The sequence below is a fragment of the Grammomys surdaster genome, unplaced genomic scaffold (genome assembly GCF_004785775.1).
Source record: "Grammomys surdaster isolate TR1022 unplaced genomic scaffold, NIH_TR_1.0 143, whole genome shotgun sequence".
Classification (NCBI taxonomy): Eukaryota; Metazoa; Chordata; class Mammalia; order Rodentia; family Muridae; genus Grammomys; species Grammomys surdaster.
Window position 1 is genome coordinate 4,912,413 of NW_021604601.1, and position 18,839 is coordinate 4,931,251.

Consider the following 18,839-nt stretch of genomic DNA (forward strand, 5'->3'; position numbering starts at 1 on the left):
ACGAAAATGAACAAGTAATAAAAACGTACAGGCCTCTACTACATATGTGAAACTTCCTAAGAGGCTAGGGCTTAAGAATTCTTGCATACATACAAGGGAAAAGGTTAACTCTTGAGGTAATAGATAAATTGCTTATATTTTCAAAAGAAAGACTGATTTATTTTACTTTATGTGCATGGGTGTTTTGACTGTATGTATGTGTATACATCAATCACATTTGTACCTGTTGGAGCCTCTGAAACTAGAGTTACAGATGGTTGGGGGCTACCATATGGGTCCTAGAGTTACAGATAGTTGGGAGCTCCTGTATGGGTCCTAGGGTTACCGATAGTTGTGGGTGACCATATGGGTCCTAGGGTTACAGATGGTTGGGGGCAACCATATGGGTCCTAGGAATTGAATCTGATTCTCTGCCACAGCAACAAGAGCTTTTAACTGCTTAGCCATCTTCTGTCCCCCTGCTAAGGGTAAGTTGGTTGTCTTCGTTACAGGGATCATTAGACACATAGTTTTATTACTTGTACCTCATTAAATCTGCAGAAAACATCCCCAAAGTTGATATTTATCCCAAAGATGGCTGACAGACAATAAAATAGAATCTAGAAAAGCCAAGGTTCTGGAAGAGAGCCTCTCAACTTTCCTTGTCTCCTAGAGACAGAAGGATGTAAACAAGGCTTCTGTGAAATTCCCAGTGGGCAGGCTGCAATTCCAGCATCAGGAGCCTGTGCTCTACAGTTCCACAGGCCCAGCCTATGTTAAGATGCAGGTTGATGCAGTTAGCTGAGTTATCTGTGACCAGCATGCCTGAAGAAAGATATTTTCCAGAGGAAAACGCAAAGCAGTCAACAAATTCCCAGCCTCAAAATTCTATAAAGCATGAGGTATACCTAAACTCTTCTAAAATTAGAATTTTATTTAAAATATGACTGTAAATTTCCGAAGAGGCTACATTCTTTCTATCCTGAAGTCTCCTCATGTAAGATCACCTTCCCACTTTTACTAAGGACTTTCTTCTTTGGAAAAGAACAAAATAACAGCAACAACAACAAAAAATGCCTATGAAACAGGAAGAAGAAGAAAAGGAGGCAGATGAGGAGAGGAAGAAGAGGAAGAGGGGAAAAAAGAAAAAATGCATTCTAAATTCATGGGATTCCTTGAATTTGCAGATGATCCAAAAAGATGGAGATTATACTAACGTCCTTCTAATTAATGAATGCAGTGTCTTTTTTATTTTTTTGCACTTTACTGGATTTCCTTTACCAATGTTTTATTTCAAATGTATAAATTTCAATTGTATAAATTCAATTTTAATAAATTTCAAGTGTATAAATATTCAAATTTTTGACAAATTTATTACTGGATTTTTTTATTGATATTGTGATGATTTTCTTAATTTCCTTTTTTGGATTACTCATATTTATGTATAGAAAACTACTGATTTTTGCACGTTGATTTTTAAATCCTGATAACTTATTGAATTTATACATTTAAAAATAATACCAATATCTTTTAAATTCTCCTCCAAGTGGAATAAGCTTTTCCAAAACCATTTTATGAATATGGTTCAGTGACATAAACAGTTTATGAATAAAAACTGAATTTCATCTAAGATTGGGGATAAGGCAAAGCTGTGCACTTTCTGGTGAAGCACTTGGCTAATCCATGGTAGACCCTAGCTTCAGTCCCTAGTATTGTGAAACAAATTCATCTTATGATCCCAGCATCGATCTCCTGCCAAAGCCAAAGTACCCCCCAAAAAAGAAATTTACAAGTTAATGTCTCATTTTGAATAATACAGATATGAAAATCCTAGGAAACAAACCCCACAGTATGCAGAATGGATTAGACACGGTGACCAGGAGTGACTTATTCTAGGGAAGCAGTAATTCTTTAACCTATGAAAAAGAAACCAATGTGATCTATCATTTTAACAGAAACAAATATAAAAGCCACAAGGCCACCTGAACAATTACAGAACTAACAAAATGCAATGGGTATTCACTGTAAAAACAACAAAATACACATAGAAGGACCTTGCTTCAACATAATCCAGTACATATCTAAAATCCTATCATGGGCTTGAGAATCCACAGCAAAAGCTGGATCTCCCCTAAGATGGGGAACAAGACAAGGGTCTCCTTTCTGGCCAATGTAGTACCAGATATTCTAGTCAGTGACTGAAGCTGAAAAACAAAGGGGATCTAAATTAGAAAGAAAAAAGTAAAACAGTCTCCACAGATCACATGATAACGTGGGTTGAGAATCCTAAAGACTTGGGTAGAACTTGGGATCTGACTTCTGGTGCGGGCGCCTGGGCTCTGTCCACCTCATCTTCAGCTTTAGCCTGTGCCTCACTTCAATTCAGTCACCTCTTACTGCAGCCCCACCAGACAAATGTACTGTGAAATAAAACACAGGCTGAAAACTTATTATTATTATTATTATTATTTCCATTGCAATCTGTAAACTCCTCTAACCCAGCAGTTCCTTTTTCACCCAAATAATCTAGTTCTGATTGCTTAATCTTTCTTAACTTTGCCATCCCCCTCGTTCCCCACCAGAGAGAGTAAGTTGAAGGAGGAAGATGAACTTTCAGACATCTAAAGAGGGGAGCCGCAGTGTGTTCTCATTTACCTTTAGACTTCGGATGACTTCTTTTAAAACTTGAAGTTCTTTAAACAGATTTAGATTTTTTCTAACTTTCAGACGTGTTCTTGTATGTTCTAGGAGTACCTCCCAGCTTGGAGACCTCACCTACATCAGTTTAGCTTGAGAGCCAGTAAACCCACAGTAGGCTTAAAAGACAAATGCTAAACAGGACACAGTGCATGTTCTCTTAAACACGTGACAATGCTCCTTTCTATAACCCAGCTCTGTTAAGTTATGTCAAAACGTTAAAATCCTGAAGCCTATAAATAGAATTTTCCTTTTTTTTTTTGTTCTGATGCGTTGTGACATATTTACTAGTCTGACTAGGAATGTCAGAAGTATTTCCATGTTACATGTCTTCAAATTATTATATTCTCTTATTTAATAATTCTTTATTAAAGCTCTATTGTGTTACTGTTGTTATTTTAGCCAGTGGAGATAGAAAACCAGTATCAAGATAAAATACATTGCCTCAACTGATCCATTTTGTGTTGCTATAACAAATGTATCTAAATCTGGATACATTATAAATAAGAGGTTGATTTTAGCTCACATTTTTGGAGATTGAAGGCCACAGCATCATCTGCCTATTGGGCTATCTGGGGAGCACCTGTGGCAGAAGGTATCACACAATGAGATCACACAGGAAGCAAGACTCTGAGGAAGGGCTGACTCCCACCTTCTAAACCTTCTTCCTCACTGTTATTACTGTTCTATACAGGAAGGGTGATGGCTTTAGGAGGAGGGGCCTGAGACAAGGCCCAAGGAGTGAGGTAAGTTCTCTTAGGAGAGAAGTCAGTGGCAAGTCTTCTTATCTACAACCTTATGAGGTGAGGGTGTGGAGACTCTGCTTTTAAGTGGAATTGCCATTAATAGACACCAAAGCAGCCAAAACCTTGAATTTGAGAATTCCAGACTTTGAGATTTTCAGACTCTAAAAGAGACATTTTTGCTGCATTAAAATCGTCTCCCCCAAGTACGTGGGATTTTGCTGGAGCAATCTGAACAGACAAAAACCTGTATACAGTGTGTTGATTTGATAAGAATGGCCCCTGTAGGCTCATGTACTTAAATGCTTGGTCATTAGTGAGTAGCACTTCTTGAGAAGGATAAGGAGGTGTGGCCTGACTGGAGGAAGTGTGTCACTGGGAGTGGGCTTTTGAGTTTCAAAAGCCCAAGGCAGTCCCAGTGTCTCTCTCTTCTTGCTGCCTGCTGATCTGGATCCAGATGTAGAACTCTCAGCTACTTCTCCCGAGCTAAGTATGCCTGCACTCTACTGTGCTCCCCACTGTGATGAAAATGGACTAAATCTCTGACACTGCAATCCCGCCCCTGTTAACTGCCTTTTTTCCTATGAGTTACCACGGTCATAGTGTCTCTTCACACCAATAGAACACTGACTAAGTCATACGACATAAAGCTCGGAGATGGAAAGTGTCCTAAATAAAATAGTCACAGAGGGTCAAGGGCAAGAGCATGGCAAGGGACAGCCACTGAGGCACTGACTTCTGGGAGAAGCCTAAATAAAGACAGCAAGTGATTCCTGGAATGTCTGAGGTAAGAATATTCATCTAAATTCATTTATGACTCAAGGACCCAAGCTGTGAAACAATGAAAAACAGAAAGGCAGACCTGACATTTTTTTAAAGAAAAAAAATCAACTTCCTGTTATGTCAGGATAAATCATGGGACCCGAAAACCACACAGACACAAACACTCACTTGTGTGGATTTGTGCCAGGGAAAAATACAAATCCTTACCAAGCCACTGATAAGCAGGGGTGAGAGCCAACGCTGTGAACAAGCTTTTAACGCAAGAGAAATGGATCCCTGGTCAGAAAGCAAGTTTTCTTCTGGACTCTGACCATCTGCAAAAGTGAAAAAGTATTGGCAGAAAATCTGGATAGCTTACCATGAAACAATGGCAGGAAGTCTCAGCTTCCATCCCAACCCTGAGACAGAATAAGCTCCATTCCTGCACAGACAAAAACAGAGTTCTTCCTCCCACTCCCAGGTCAGTCTGAATAGATCTTAGGAAGTTAGGAATACTTGAGTATAATTTATTTGACATTAAGTAGCCTTTGGTTATATAAAACATATATTTAAAGTGTGTACAGCAACTTAGAAACCCTATCTGATGCTTAGACAGGTGGGGAGAGTTTCAATACACTTGTCTCTACTCACAGCAAGTTTTTATGAGGTACTATGCTGTCAGCAGTACTAGAACTTAAAAGGGACCGTTGAAATTCCAGTCCTTTTGTCTTTCTGGATCAGCAGCCTGATTATTTACTGGAGAGCGTAGAAATAAACACTGGCGAGAATATCATAGAAATGAGTCCTCCTACTTGCTCGGGAGACTCAAGTTTTCTGTAATTGCTTCATTCTCTTTGAGATGGGCAGTTGTGTATATTTTAATCTCTGGTAAATTTGTAGTTAACTTGAATCTATGAAAATTGATTTTTTTAAAATGAGCAGAAACCATCATAGTTTGAGAATTAGGGCTGCTAATTAGGGCCCCTGCCCTTCTCAGGAATGTGTCACAGAATTCAGAAGGGTGAGTTACCTCAGCTGACCACACCTCAACACCCCAGAGTTCCTGCAAGGGTTCTCAAGAGTGCACACTACAGATTTCCAACCTAGAGATGAATTTTACTGGGTGGAAGTGACATTTAGCATCTCCTTTCCCCACTTTCAGTGTCTCCTGATGCACAGAGGACCTACCCTGTCATGATGAAGGTAAGAAGGGCATTCACTATAATTACTATAATTGTCCTTAGCCAGGGGATCACAGCATCCCTGGCCAGGGACTAAACCACTACTATAATTGAACGCCTTGCATTCTCATTCCCCTACATACTCACATAGAAAGGATCCTGTTGTCACACATTTGAATCCCAGTGAAAATGGCAACAAAAATCCCAAATAAACATAGTTAAATACATATGAATAAATAGAACAAATATATTTTTTAGAATTAATATACCAGATACAGGGAGATATTACCTAGGAATTTTATTACCTGAAATTTATAAACAAAAGATATTAGGTAAAGAATGTAATTGAGTGTGTATGGGCTTCTGAAAAACCCTCTCTGACTTTGTGACAAGGTTTTCAGCATCGGAACGCCAGCATTACATGAAGGTGAAGTTAGGGGCAGCTATAAGGACCTTGCTTTCTTCCTCTGCATGTAAATGAAGGAACAGGATTCAAGAAAATGCCCCTTGTCCCCAGACAGCTTTGGATGTGGCTGAAAGGAGGGCACTTAGTAACGAGGGAGGAAATGACGGGAAGGAAATAGTTTGTGTCTGGAAGCCATGTGGAATTCCAAGATAAGAAAAACCGTTGCTAATTCGAGTATAAAAGCAGGAAACATGATACACTTACTTCCTTTTATGTAAACACAAGTATACGTGGGGTTGCGTGAAAATTATTTTTCTCTTGCTCAACCACAAAGGCATAGAATCAAACTGCTTGTTGTGGACACGCTGGCTTCTTTTTCTTGTGGACATTATGGCTAATAACACAACGAGTTTAGGGAGTCCTTGGCCAGAAAACTTTTGGGGTAAGCTACCTTTCCTTCACTGGTTTTTAACTTGTTAAGGTGCACAGAAATTCTCTGCATAATTTATTACAACATTGGGAATCTCTAAGACAGTTTGATTGCCATAACTGTCTGGTGATGGTTTTCATAAATTTTATTCAAGAAATGTCATCAGAATAAGCTACAGAAACATAAAGAAGAATCAGGCATATAAGGCTTGGCTGGTGTTAAAAAATTTGTTTAGAAAATAAGTTTTTTTAAGTGAAAATTTAATATATATACATATATATAAAGTACACATCATTGTCAAATGGAATATAACACGTGGGTTTTGTTGGAATGTTACATTTTATTTATCTGAAGGTGATGTATTCTGTATTTTACTTCATGAAACCGAGGTGTTCTACAAAGGGTTTCAAAGTCTGTGTTTTTGTCGGTGTTAGTCTTTTTAATTTTCAAAGTGATTTTAAACAACAAATCTATTCGTGAATGGCCTTAGAGTAAGGTGGAATTAAAATGAAATTATGAATCTAGAAAAGATGAAGCAGAAATAGCATATACTATTACAATGGAAGCCTGTCACAAAAGGAAGAGAAACAATATCGAAGTGTGCTTTGGCCAAGGCTACTCAGCTAGAGGTCTCAGAGCAGGAGGGAGGTGCTGAAGTCAAAATCACCATACACTCCAGGCCAGATTTAGGACGCAGAGACTGGGATGCGCAAAGACATTACCACGTCTCTGTGGTTTGAAGAAATGTAGAAGTAGGGGAAATTATTTAAGTTAAATCCAGAAGGAACTTAAAGGAGAACTGGAGTTTATTAAGGAGATCTATACCTCTATTATGTTGAGGATGAGTTTTTAATCATCTCAGAAAACTGTACCAGGCTCGCTGCAGTGCCTGGAAGCAGGGCTCTGGAAGCTATCTGGTAGACCCTGTGCAGTTATGGCAACCTGGTCCTGGCAATCTATTACCACAGTTATTTGCATGAAGGGGATTAACTAGTTAATTATTTTTTATTAATTAATGTGCTTGGTTTAAGCTTTAAGAGGTTTAGCATAATAAGATTAGTGGAAAATAAGCTGTTCATGTCTCAAATAAGTCTCAAATCAAGAGAAAAGAAACTTTGAACTCTGAATGGCCTAATGGTATATTTGTGAAAATATCATTTGCTTGTCCTCATTTATATTAAATGAGGAAAACAGCCAGGCTGCATCTAAGCCAATTTATCATCACAAAGCAATTGTAAATTATTCCAAGGCAAGTCATCCCAAGAGTAAAGACTAACACAGAAAAGCCAGTTCTGACTTTTCAAACTATTGAAGTTAATCTCCGGGTTCATATAGGAAAATGAACTCATTGTTCATTGGCTGGAGCACAGATGACTCATTAAAATAAATCTTACACTTTTTGAGTCCATTCCTTTATCCTGGCATTTAGACGCCTTAGTAAGGAAATCCATCTGTGCTTAAGAAGGAATTCAAGATTCCTGTGTCAAAGACACATGTTACTGCTCCCTTCTCCTGGCGTGTAGATACAGTTCGGTGAAAATCAAAGGGAAAACAGTGGACCAAACATACATCTGATGCTTTGTGTGAGACAGGTAAAAGATGCCATCATCATTTCTGGAGTAAAATGATGAACTATAAAATGCAATCATAACTTTAGTGTATGAAATATAAATATTTCCTGACATGTAACTGTCAGTCTTTCCTATTTTCATTCTGTTTTGCATCTAAGCTGATATCTGTCTTGATCACCTGTCCCCTCGAAATAGTACTTTAGAGCTCACGCACAGTGCGGTGGAATCTGCTTCCAAAAGGACTCTTTTTGTGTGACCCTTTGAATTAAGAGAATTAAAACAAATGAAACAAAACACACCTGGCATAGACCATAACAACTCGTAGGAGCTTCTCAAACTTAACATATCGACATGCTTAAGAAATTCAAAATATAACTTTCAGGCTTACTTAAGGAATGCAAAAAAAAAAGTAATGATACTCAGTTACCACAGCGATGACAGTCTGCATTGTTTTCAAAGCAATCATTCAGTCAGACCCACTATACACGGTGCAAGTGGTAACACCACTGGTGCTACCCCATAGCAGCAGCAAACTGAGAGCAAGCAGCAATGCAGATGATTGCACCGTGCTGCTCAACCTCTACTCTGTGTAATGCACTTCCCTTCTCTGGAAACCATCCCAGAAGGGCAGCAGGAAACAGAACCGCAACATTTCATGGAACCCACATTGCTCTTGGTACCTGAGAGTCCACACAAGATACTTCTGTTTCTTTCTGCTGTCTTATTGCTGTGTTGTCGTTGTTGCTGTTTTTCTAACAGTTTGGCTAGCACTGGCAAAAACTGGAGTATTTATTGATGTATGGACTTGCATTTATTCATCTAATTGGTCTTACCGCACCTCCCACAATATTACTTCTCTCTTGAAAGAGTTGCATTCTGGGAGGTGATTATGTATTCCTCCATATGCAGATAGAAGCCTATAAATCAATCAAAGATATCAATGACTCCTGCTTTGACATATAGTATCATTATGTTACACAAAGAGATCATGAATAAGAATATGCCATAGAAGTTAAAATATGATAAATTGTTTCTGAATCATTTTTAGGAAAAAATAGGGGGTTATTACCAATTCCTAGAAAACCTAATAACCTCCAAAGAAAAAGGTTCTTCCTCTTCTTCTTCTTCTTCTTCTTCTTCTGCTTCTTCTTCTTCTTCTTCTTCTTCTTCTTCTCCTCCTCCTCCTCCTCCTCCTCCTCCTCCTCCTCCTCCTCCTCCTCCTCTTCCTCCTTCTTCTTCTACCTCTTTTTTTGTGGTTTTTCGAGACAGGATTTCTCTGTATAGCCCTGGCTATCCTGGAACTCACTCTGTAGACCAGGCTATCCTGGAACTCTCGAACTCAGAAATCCACCTGCCTCTGCCTCCCAAGTGCTGGAATTAAAGGCGTGCACCACCACTGCCTGGCAAAAAGGTACTTCTAAGAATGACATTCTGCTCATTCATTTCTGACCATTAACTGCCTTCTCTGTCATTCATTTACTCTGAAGCTTTGGTTGACCTTATTAGGCAACATTTAAAGGTGATAGGTGTGAGGCATTGTCTGAGAGTTTGGGGCAGTTGGGAAAACTGTTATCAGCCACTAGGGCATGAGTGCAAAGATGCAAACAACTAGCCAGAACATCTGTATATGAAAATTACAGAGACAGAACTGGGAAGTCAGAGTGGAGGAGGATTTCTTTAAGATTCTGAATAGCAATGTAGAAGTTTGAGTTAATACAACAGACTCTCTTGCCCTGCAGTGACTCCAGGCTACTCACCTCCCACTTTCTTTGGGTTTCTCCCTAAAGTTGAAAACAGCCTTTGAGGTCTGAGGATGACCTCAGGTACAAGGGAGAGTGAGCCAAGAGTTCTTGATCAAGGTCCTCTGCTGACATCTAGTGACAAGTGTGCCCTAGCTGTTTTGGGGATGGTTTTCTCTCCCTGTCTTCATGGCTGGAGCCCTTTAATGGAAAGCCAGGTTCTTGTGTTCTGTGAAATTCTGACTAGCAGCATGGTTTTTCTTCTCTGTGAGGCTCCGTGGTTGGTCTTCTGACTCTCATCCTAATACTGTCCCACATATCTCAGTGCACAAACAACTTTTAACGTTCTTCCATTATACTGGAACTTCAGGAGTCTAGCTATTGTTCTGCCCTTCTGGCATCCCAGGCTTCTCTTGGGGGTTATCCTCTCAACATGCTATTCACAAGGGATCTAGGAGTGGATGCTGACTGCCAGGGTTCCCTGAGGCACAAGTAAGGATGGAGGGATGGAGGGATGCCCTTATTCCTCAGAGCTCTAATTGTTTATATACTGTAAAGCCGTTCTCTTTCTCTCTGTCTCTCTCCAAAATCTGTCTATACACTCCTCATGAAAAACCACACACGTTCTACTTCCTGTTATTGTTTATTCGAAAATCTGTATTTTTGAGTTCTTGAGGCTTCTGGTGTTTTGAAGCTGAAACAGAAAAAGAAACAAACAACAAACAGCATCGTGGTTACAAATCACCTTGTTATTGCAGTTCAGTGCTGACTTTCAAAATGACGCTACAACCTTTGTTTAATGATTCATCTGGCAGTTTAGCAGTAAAACAGCTATTACTGTGTATCCTTGCCTATTGCCTTACCCTGCTATGAGGTAGCTGAAGGCAGAGGGTTACAAACTTATTTGTTAGGGAGCCAGGGCTGTCAAGGGGTAGGTATGCTTAGCTATGATTCCTTCAATCTATAACAAATGATATACCTCAATTTATAGCAAAGAATATGCCCTGGATTGTAGAAAAATGTGGCTTTTAGGGGTCTTGTGAGTAGATGAGATAAGATGCTCATAGAGTGTTGGGATGGTGGTAGAACAGGCGTGGGCTGTGCATGGGTCTCCATAATGTTCTCTCAAAAGAGCAAGCAGACATTGTCCACACCTCAAGCACATTTCTTCGGTTGCATATACAGAAAACTTCTTCAACAAGTCTGCATTGCTGCATATGAACAGCCTGTTAATTATTTCCTTGTGTCTGTTACTTAGGGACTTTGAAGAACAAGGTTTCTTCAAATATAGATCCTTAAAACACCTGGATCTAGATTCAGGCTGGTCTCCACCGAGCTAAGGTTTACATTGAGGAAGAGCTCAGTATATGTACTTGGTGAATACCTGTTCTCCAGACTTCTGCAATGAAATCATGAGAATTGTCTCTTCTTGTTATCGTTAGGTTAGATTTGGGTATCCGTGTTATGCAAGTCTTATAAAACAAGTCAGAAGTATTCAGTACTTTTTGGCTATCTGAAAGCATTTATGGAGAATTTGGACTGGATAATTATTAATTATTTAAAATACTCATTAGTGGTAGCATTACATATGACATAGATGATACTTTTAGCTGGAAGTTATAAAATAACACATTTATAATTTAAAGTTATTTTTTAACTGTGGTGTGTGTGTGTAGGTAGGTACCCATAAAAGTGGAGGTGTATACAGGTGGCCAGAGGTGCTGGATCCATCCAGAGCTGAAGTTATGGGTGGTTGTGAGCTGTCTATGTGGGTGCTGGAAACCACATTTGTGTTCTCTGCAGGAACAGCAAACCCTCTTAACTAAGTTTTCCTCCAGCCTCAAATTCATTTTTTAAACATTAGAAGGTCACTCTGATTTTCAATGGACTCCGTTCTTAGTTATGACAGTTTGTGTTTTCCAAGAATTTGCCACTTGAATTATATTTTCAAACTTATCAGGTAAAAGTCATTTATACTATGTTGACATATCTTCTTGATAGTTTATTATAAAATTACAGTGAATTAATATTCACTGTACAAAAACATTTGAAGAATTCTGCAGTAAAGATTGATCCATTCTGGGCCTGGCTTATTTCAGATTCCATAGTGTCTGCATTGTTTTAAATTATAGGACTTCCTTTTTTATTTTTTTAGGTTCAGTGATAATATTCCATTAATACTGAATATTCATACGTAGACACATACTCAGCCATATGTCACTAAGTAATATGGTTCATTTTGATAGTTGACTGCTTGGGGGTTTTGCCAACATTATGGACTGTACACACACAACCCAAAACGGATTTGACCGTGAGAGGTGATACTACAAGTGGGCGGTGGTGGTATATAACTTTAATCCCAGTACTCAGGGGGCAGAGACCAGTGGATAGCTGAGTTTGGGGCCAGCCTGGTCTACAGAGTGAGTTCCAAGATAGCCAGAACTATCCTGACAGAAACCTTGTCTCAAAAATAAAAAAAAATGAAAGAAAGAAAGAAAGAAAGAAAGAAAGAAAGAAAGAAAGAGAAGGAAAGAAGGAAAAAAAGAACTGTTATAAAAAGTCAGTCTATCACTCACCAAACTATCATAATGTCACTCGGGACTCCATAGGCTCCGTTTCTTCTACTTACTCAACTGGTGATGGACATTCAGGTTGGTTCCACGTCCTGGGAACTGTGATCGAGTACCATTGGATAAAACCACTTCCAAATCTTCCAAGCCCTTCTTCATTTATCCACTACTCTATTCAAGGTAAAAAAATAACCATGTAGGTTTCTACAAACACATTTTTGAAAGAACAGATTAGGAACTGGGATGAGGCCTTGATCAGAAGCAAATTTAGTGGATAACAGGCGAGAGGCATCAAACGGTGAGCTCACCTCATTTCAGGTAGGAGACTTCAGTCCGTTTCTAGGAGTTTGCTTTTGCTCTGCAGGAGGGTTGGGGTGTGGACATACGTATAGTGTCATCGGACTTAACTACTTGATTCCAAAGAGAGGGCATCTGGATCTATAAATGCTGCTGTAAAGGGAAGCAGTATAAACCATGGAGCCCGCTGGAAACGTTGCGATCTCCTGGTGCACACGGGGGCGCGCATGTGCAGTCACAGAATAGACCAGGGAAGGCTCAATCCCGTTTGGTTGTTGACCTCAGGAGAATTTCCCAGCAGATGTGACAAACCTAGACTGTATTTATGCTTTGCGTAGTCAGCCAATTGCAATTGTTCACATTTCTGTGCCCTAAATTCTATTCCCCCCAAAGTCTTTTCATCACATTTCTGCCCCTGAACCCATCCTCGTCTACCCTTTAGAAAGAAGAGAACTCATGATCTCTTTCGGCGAAGGTGAACATAAGGATTCCTGCAACTGCAGGACTGTGAATATATTAACCAGCTAGTGATTTTAGGATCACTTATGAAAAACACTAACAATTCAAGAGTTGCCCACGAGATGGCGACCTCTACTAATTGTTCACACTACAGCTTCGAGGCAGTATTGATGATTGTTTAGGGGCACACAGCAGGGCAAACACCTTGAGTGTATTATACAGCTACCAATAGGAGATGGCACTCCCCGAGGGCTTAGATACCAGCCACTTACTGATTATATAGGCACAAAAACATATCTGTATAGCTATGCTTAATTTATATACCACATCTCACCAACGTTAGAGTTTGTTCCTTTTGCCTTCAAAGGGAGTATTGCTTTCCATTACTTGTTTTCTAGGTAACTTGGACTTTGAACGTTGGTCAGTCTTGTAATGATATTGAAATTTATGTATTATATAAATTTAAATATTATATAATTTTACTTATTCCTTTTGGTTTTCTCTCCTTTTTGTCTTGGAAAATGCTGCTTTTCAGGGCTCTTGTTGTCAAGACATTGCAAAATTTCTAAAACTTCTTTATATTGAGAATTTTACGTTCGGGGGCATTGATAAAGTTAATCTTGAATCATTTTGTACAAAAGTAAGATGAAATTTTAGGTTCAATTATATTTATTTGATTTTCAAAAACAATATCTGACTCTATGAAACCTCTAAGAACATTGAACTTCAATGTCAGGACTTTTTATTTTTGTGAGGAAGAGTTTGCAACAACAATGCTGAGATCAGTAGGTTTGTCATAAATTATGTTACAATTTAAAAGCATTCTCATAAAGAATTTTGGGGTTTTTTGGGGTTTAGGGTGAAGTGTCTTAGAAAGTTTTTTAAAAGTATTTATGTAATTAATGTATATAAGTACACTATAGCTTTCTTCAGACATAGTAGAAATGGCATCAGATCCCATTACAGATGGTTGTGAGCTACCATGTGGTTGCTGGGAATTGAACTCAGGACCTCTGGATGAGTAGTCAGTGCTCTTAACCTCTAAGCCATCTTTCCTCTTAACCACTGAGTTATATAACCACTCCAGCCCTTTAGAAAGTTTTGATGTGATCATATGTGAAGATGTTCCCAATAACAATGAAGACAGCTTTGCCACAGGACATCTGCATGGCAACAAGAGGTTAAGGGGTACCATAAGTCCTAAAGTTAGGTAGTAGTGATTGTACTTACATATTTATTAATATTTGTTTGGGTTCTGAATTTTAGATATTCTATATGCTACAACAATAAGCTGTGAAAAGGTTAGGCAATTATAGCCCTTAACTCCCCTCCTTTAAAAAATGAAATCTGTGAGATTCAACAAATTCATCAATATTTTTTGAATAAGGAAAGGGATAGGGCTGGATCTGCCATTGTTTTACCGCATAATCAATGAGCATTTGCTAACCAATTCCCACTTCAAAGTAGAGTTGCTTAGAAAAACAATCAGATAATTAGATGACAGTTAAGGGTCAGCAAGATGGATTTTCTGCTGGTCTTTTGGGTTGCCCCACAGACAGACAGGGTTTGCTAGCACCTGAATGACCTACAGCAATTCACTCCTCGTGTCACCTCAAGGATAGTAGCAGGCTATTGGTCAGAGTCACGGGGATAATGAACAGCATAGCTCTATTGTATCTTTCATTGGCCATTGTACTAGCTTGGCTCTATTCCTATGCCCACCATGGAGAGATCCCCAAACCAAGCAGGTAGAAGCTGAAAGAAAGTCTCTCTCGTAATTTAGACCTGAATTTAGAAAGCTTCAGTTCCACTGCCTCTCATTGGTCAAGCGAGTCGCACTGATAGCCCGGAGTAGAGGAATAGACCCTACTTGCTAATGGGATGGGAAACAAATAATCTGCACTTATGACCCCAATATCAAAAGCTTCATAAGCATATTTCCAGTATTCAGCCTGCAGAATCCTTTTATAGGTAATTAAATATGCACCTTGCCCTTTTACTTAAGAGTTACTCATTTTTGTATGAGAAAGGCAGTACTTAGAATAGCTCTCTAAACATGAGTTCCCTCAAAGAAATTCCTGTCTCGCTGTAAGGAAAATTATGAAAATTGTGAAAGTGGAGAGAATTGGGGAAAAAATGACAGGCTTTGTGTCAGAGAGCAGGCAGCACCATTTGGAATTGGCTCATGCAAGATGAAGAATGTGTTGAGCACAATATGAAAAGGGGCTTTAAATATTCAGAGAGGTTTTCCGAGCAAAGTAGAGGCTCAGCCACTCCATCCCACTCATTGAGAATATGTTTCCAATTTGTAAGGGGGAGGTGTTGTAAGCCAAGCAGCACCTCCTTGGAGCGAAGTGGAAGATATGTACATATATGACTTGCCTGCAGAAGGAACTCAGAACAAATCCAAGCTCTGTGAACTGGAGCATGCTGGCATGCAATGGAAAGTCTGTGGCGATTCATGAGGTGGGGTTTCACTGTCGCAGCACAGACAGTGACAGACATGAGCTGGAACCCGAGGCGAGCCGTCTGCATGGGTCATGTCATTATAGAGTCAAGGATCTGAGAGTCTGGGTGTTCAGGAAGTATGAAATAAATCAGTCAGCCCTCCAGATGTTTTTACCTCCACACTTCCTACCTCAGAGTGTGTGCAGGAAGTGGGGCGCCACAATGACTGCAGGTGAGAGAAATCAGTGCGATACAGCAAAGCAGACAGTGGGGAAAAACACGCATAGCGTTGCGATGACATTCTTTACCAAGGGGTACATTAGCTACATTCATAATTCAAAAGAAACTGAGCTGTGGACATTTGCAGTTCTGGAAGATAAACTGGTATGTTAAGGTCCAGCTCCCGTGAGACTTTTTTAATTTCTAAAGATGATAGAGAAACACAAGTGAACAATGTTTCTTTGTAGCTTTCTGTTTGAGTAAACGGAATCCTGGTCATTCTCTATTAACTCAAAGTATGTTAAAATTCAGCACTCATTCCATGAATTAAATACAGTTCATACTCTGTCTTGTGTTTTTAACTGAAGGTCTTTGAAATTAGAGCTACTGGTTTATTGGCTGATTCTTTGTTTCAGAGGACCTTATAATGTCCTTCACTGTATCCATGACGATTGGGCTGGCAATCGGAGGATTTCTCTGGGCGCTGTTCGTTTTTCTGTCTCGAAGAAGAAGAGCCAGCGCGCCCATCTCACAGTGGAGTCCTACCAGGAGACCCAGGTCTTCCTACAACCATGGCCTCAACAGGACTGGGTTCTACCGCCACAGTGGCTATGAACGGCGAAGCAACCTCAGCCTGGCCAGCCTCACTTTCCAGAGACAAGCTTCCATGGAGTTGGCAAATTCCTTCCCCAGGAAATCAAGCTTCAGGGCTTCGACTTTCCATCCCTTCCTGCAGTGCCCACCACTTCCGGTGGAAACTGAGAGTCAGCTGATGACCCTGTCTGCCTCCACCACTCCATCTACCATCAGCACCACACACAGTTCGAGCCGGCCAGACTTCCGCTGGTCCAGCAACAGCTTGCGGATGGGCCTCTCCCCACCGCCCCCACCTGCCTATGAATCCATCATAAAGGCATTTCCCGATTCCTGAGTCTGGGCTTTCGTTGTTTTTAATTCTTTAAAAGAAAAAATGTCTCTTTTAGAAAGAAAATGATATATAGGGTAAACAGAATTTGGGAGCCATGGCCCCAATGAGTAATTTTCCAAGTAGACAGGCTCATAAAAGCTGACCATTACCGATAAGGCACGGTTTCTTTTGAACAAGTTTTTCTCACTATGTCTCACAAAAGTATTTTCTCAAAAAGTCCTACCTATATTTATGTATTTTTTGGATTTAGTGTGAGGCATCGAATTAAAGATACCGATTCAAGATTCTAATGTACAAATCATGTGTATTTGTATGTTTTAGGTTAAAAAGACTTTAGATGTTTGTATAGGGTAATAATCCCCCATTCACTTTCCCACGAGACTGCTGACAAACCAAAGTCACTAAAATAAGAAATTTCAATGTTACTTTTGTGCGGCGACTGAGTCACTGGCATCCTGGAATCTTAGCGCTTTCATGGTGCGTGTTTACGAGACAATAGAACAGCGGAAGTTCTAAAAGCCCAGGATTCTACTCATTTGTGGATGAGAGTCAAGCAAAGGTGCCAAGCTGTGCTGATGTCACAGGAATGGTTCCATTTTGACAGTTACCTTGCTTCTTTCCCCACATAGATTCATCTTGTAGTTCTTCCCAGTACAGTCACCCATATCGTTGATGTAAAACCCTTGGATTTAGGGGTATGAGGATTTAAATGCAGGCCTGCTGGGGTAATGTCATTACCACAGCAATGGCAAATTCAGTTTATTTGTTTTAAGCATGAGGTTTTCTTTAGCATCAAGTAACGTTTTTTACTTTCCTGAATTTTGTTCCAACAACTAGGAAAGCACTTATCTAGGGCAGCGGTTCTCAACCTGTGGGTCATGACCCCTTTTGAGGTCAAACTCCCCTTTCACAGGGGGGTCACCTAAGACTATTGGAAAACACAGATATTTAACGGTACAATTCACAACAGTAGCAAAATTACCGTTATGAAGTTAACAACAGAAATAATTCTGTGGTTGGGAGTCACCACAACATGAAGGACTGTATTATATAGGCTCACAGCATCAGGAAGGTTGAGAACCACTGAGATAATCCACAGTGAAAAACATGCTGCATCTCTGGATGGCAATTCCTCCTGGGTCATCTCAGGCCCCAGGAACCATCCCATGGGAAATGTTCTGTGAATCCCATCTCTAACGTCCTTAAAAGGCTAAAGTCACTAAAAGGTCTCTGTTTGAGATAGTTACCCAAGGACTCCACATCAACAGGTGGGGACTTCTTTAATGTGGGCACCAGAGACTCCACATGAACAGGTGGGGACTTCTTTAATGTGGACACCAGAGACTCCACGTGTTCCTTTTGCCTCAAGGACAGGAGTTCACTGGGGGATTGTTCAGAAATCTTGTACCTCACATTGAACACATCAAGTACAATTGATTATTCTTCTGTACATAATTTTTAGTGATGCCCAGTGGTCCCAGCTAATGGTGTCTGAAGATAGTTCAAGAATATAACTCCTTTCACAAAAGATAGCCAACAGCATTTCTTTATTAATTTTGCCCATTGTTCCTCAAGAGAAATTAGTCTTCAAAATGCCTACCAAAATACTTGGTAATAAATACACAAGAGAAGAAGAAAGGAAAACATACATAAGGCAAAATAAGGAAAATATATAAAGTGTTCCTAAGGAAATGTAGTACAGTCCTGGTAAGATTTCATGAGAGAACTTCAGCTTAGTAACAAGGCTAATTTTAGATTGTATGTCATCCTCGGTGTTTAACATGAGAATCGAGGAAGGCATGCTTTTTTATCAGTGATTTATATTGGGAATGAAAACCATTCCTACCTCCTCCTGCAGGAAGGAAATGAGAGCTGAGGTCATTTGGCTATTTGGCAGAATTCTTACCTGATCCTCAGGCTCGGTTATAAAAGAGAAGTGTTGTATAAATATTGTGTTTTGCATGAAATGTGAAATTAAAGCCAAAGCTAGAAGTGTTTGTGGTTGTGATTGTCTTATTTGAAATTTTTTTTATTATGAAATAAAACTGATGTTAACTTCAATTCACAGCTTATTTCTTGACTAATGAAAACACTTTCAATCAAGAAGTAAAGAATTTAAAAGACTAAAATGTAAAATAGAAAAGCATATAATGTTTTTGAGACAGAGTCTCACTATTCACATGGACTGACCTAGAACTTGCGGTATAGACCAGACTATCCAGGAACTCACCGGGATCAGCTTGCCTCTGCCTCCTGTGTGCTGGGATTAAAGCCTTGCACTACCATGCTTGCCTATAAAATATCTAATGAAGAAATAATGGGGAGTTTAAAGATCATTAGTTGACATTGGTATACTGGTACTTGCCTGTAATTCCAGCACCCAGAAGGCCAAGGAAAGAAATTTCATCAT

General features: G+C 39.7%; 1 protein-coding gene across 1 annotated transcript; it reads left to right on the plus strand.

Moving 5' to 3' along the window:
• Window positions 1-6,042: 6,042 nt before the first annotated feature.
• On the plus strand, window positions 6,043-18,490 carry Myct1 (MYC target 1). Its single transcript, XM_028764373.1, has 2 exons — window positions 6,043-6,210; window positions 15,918-18,490. Exons 1-2 carry the CDS (start codon window positions 6,159-6,161, stop codon window positions 16,430-16,432), a joined length of 567 nt encoding a protein of 188 aa, XP_028620206.1. The 5' UTR covers window positions 6,043-6,158; the 3' UTR covers window positions 16,433-18,490.
• Window positions 18,491-18,839: the final 349 nt, after the last annotated feature.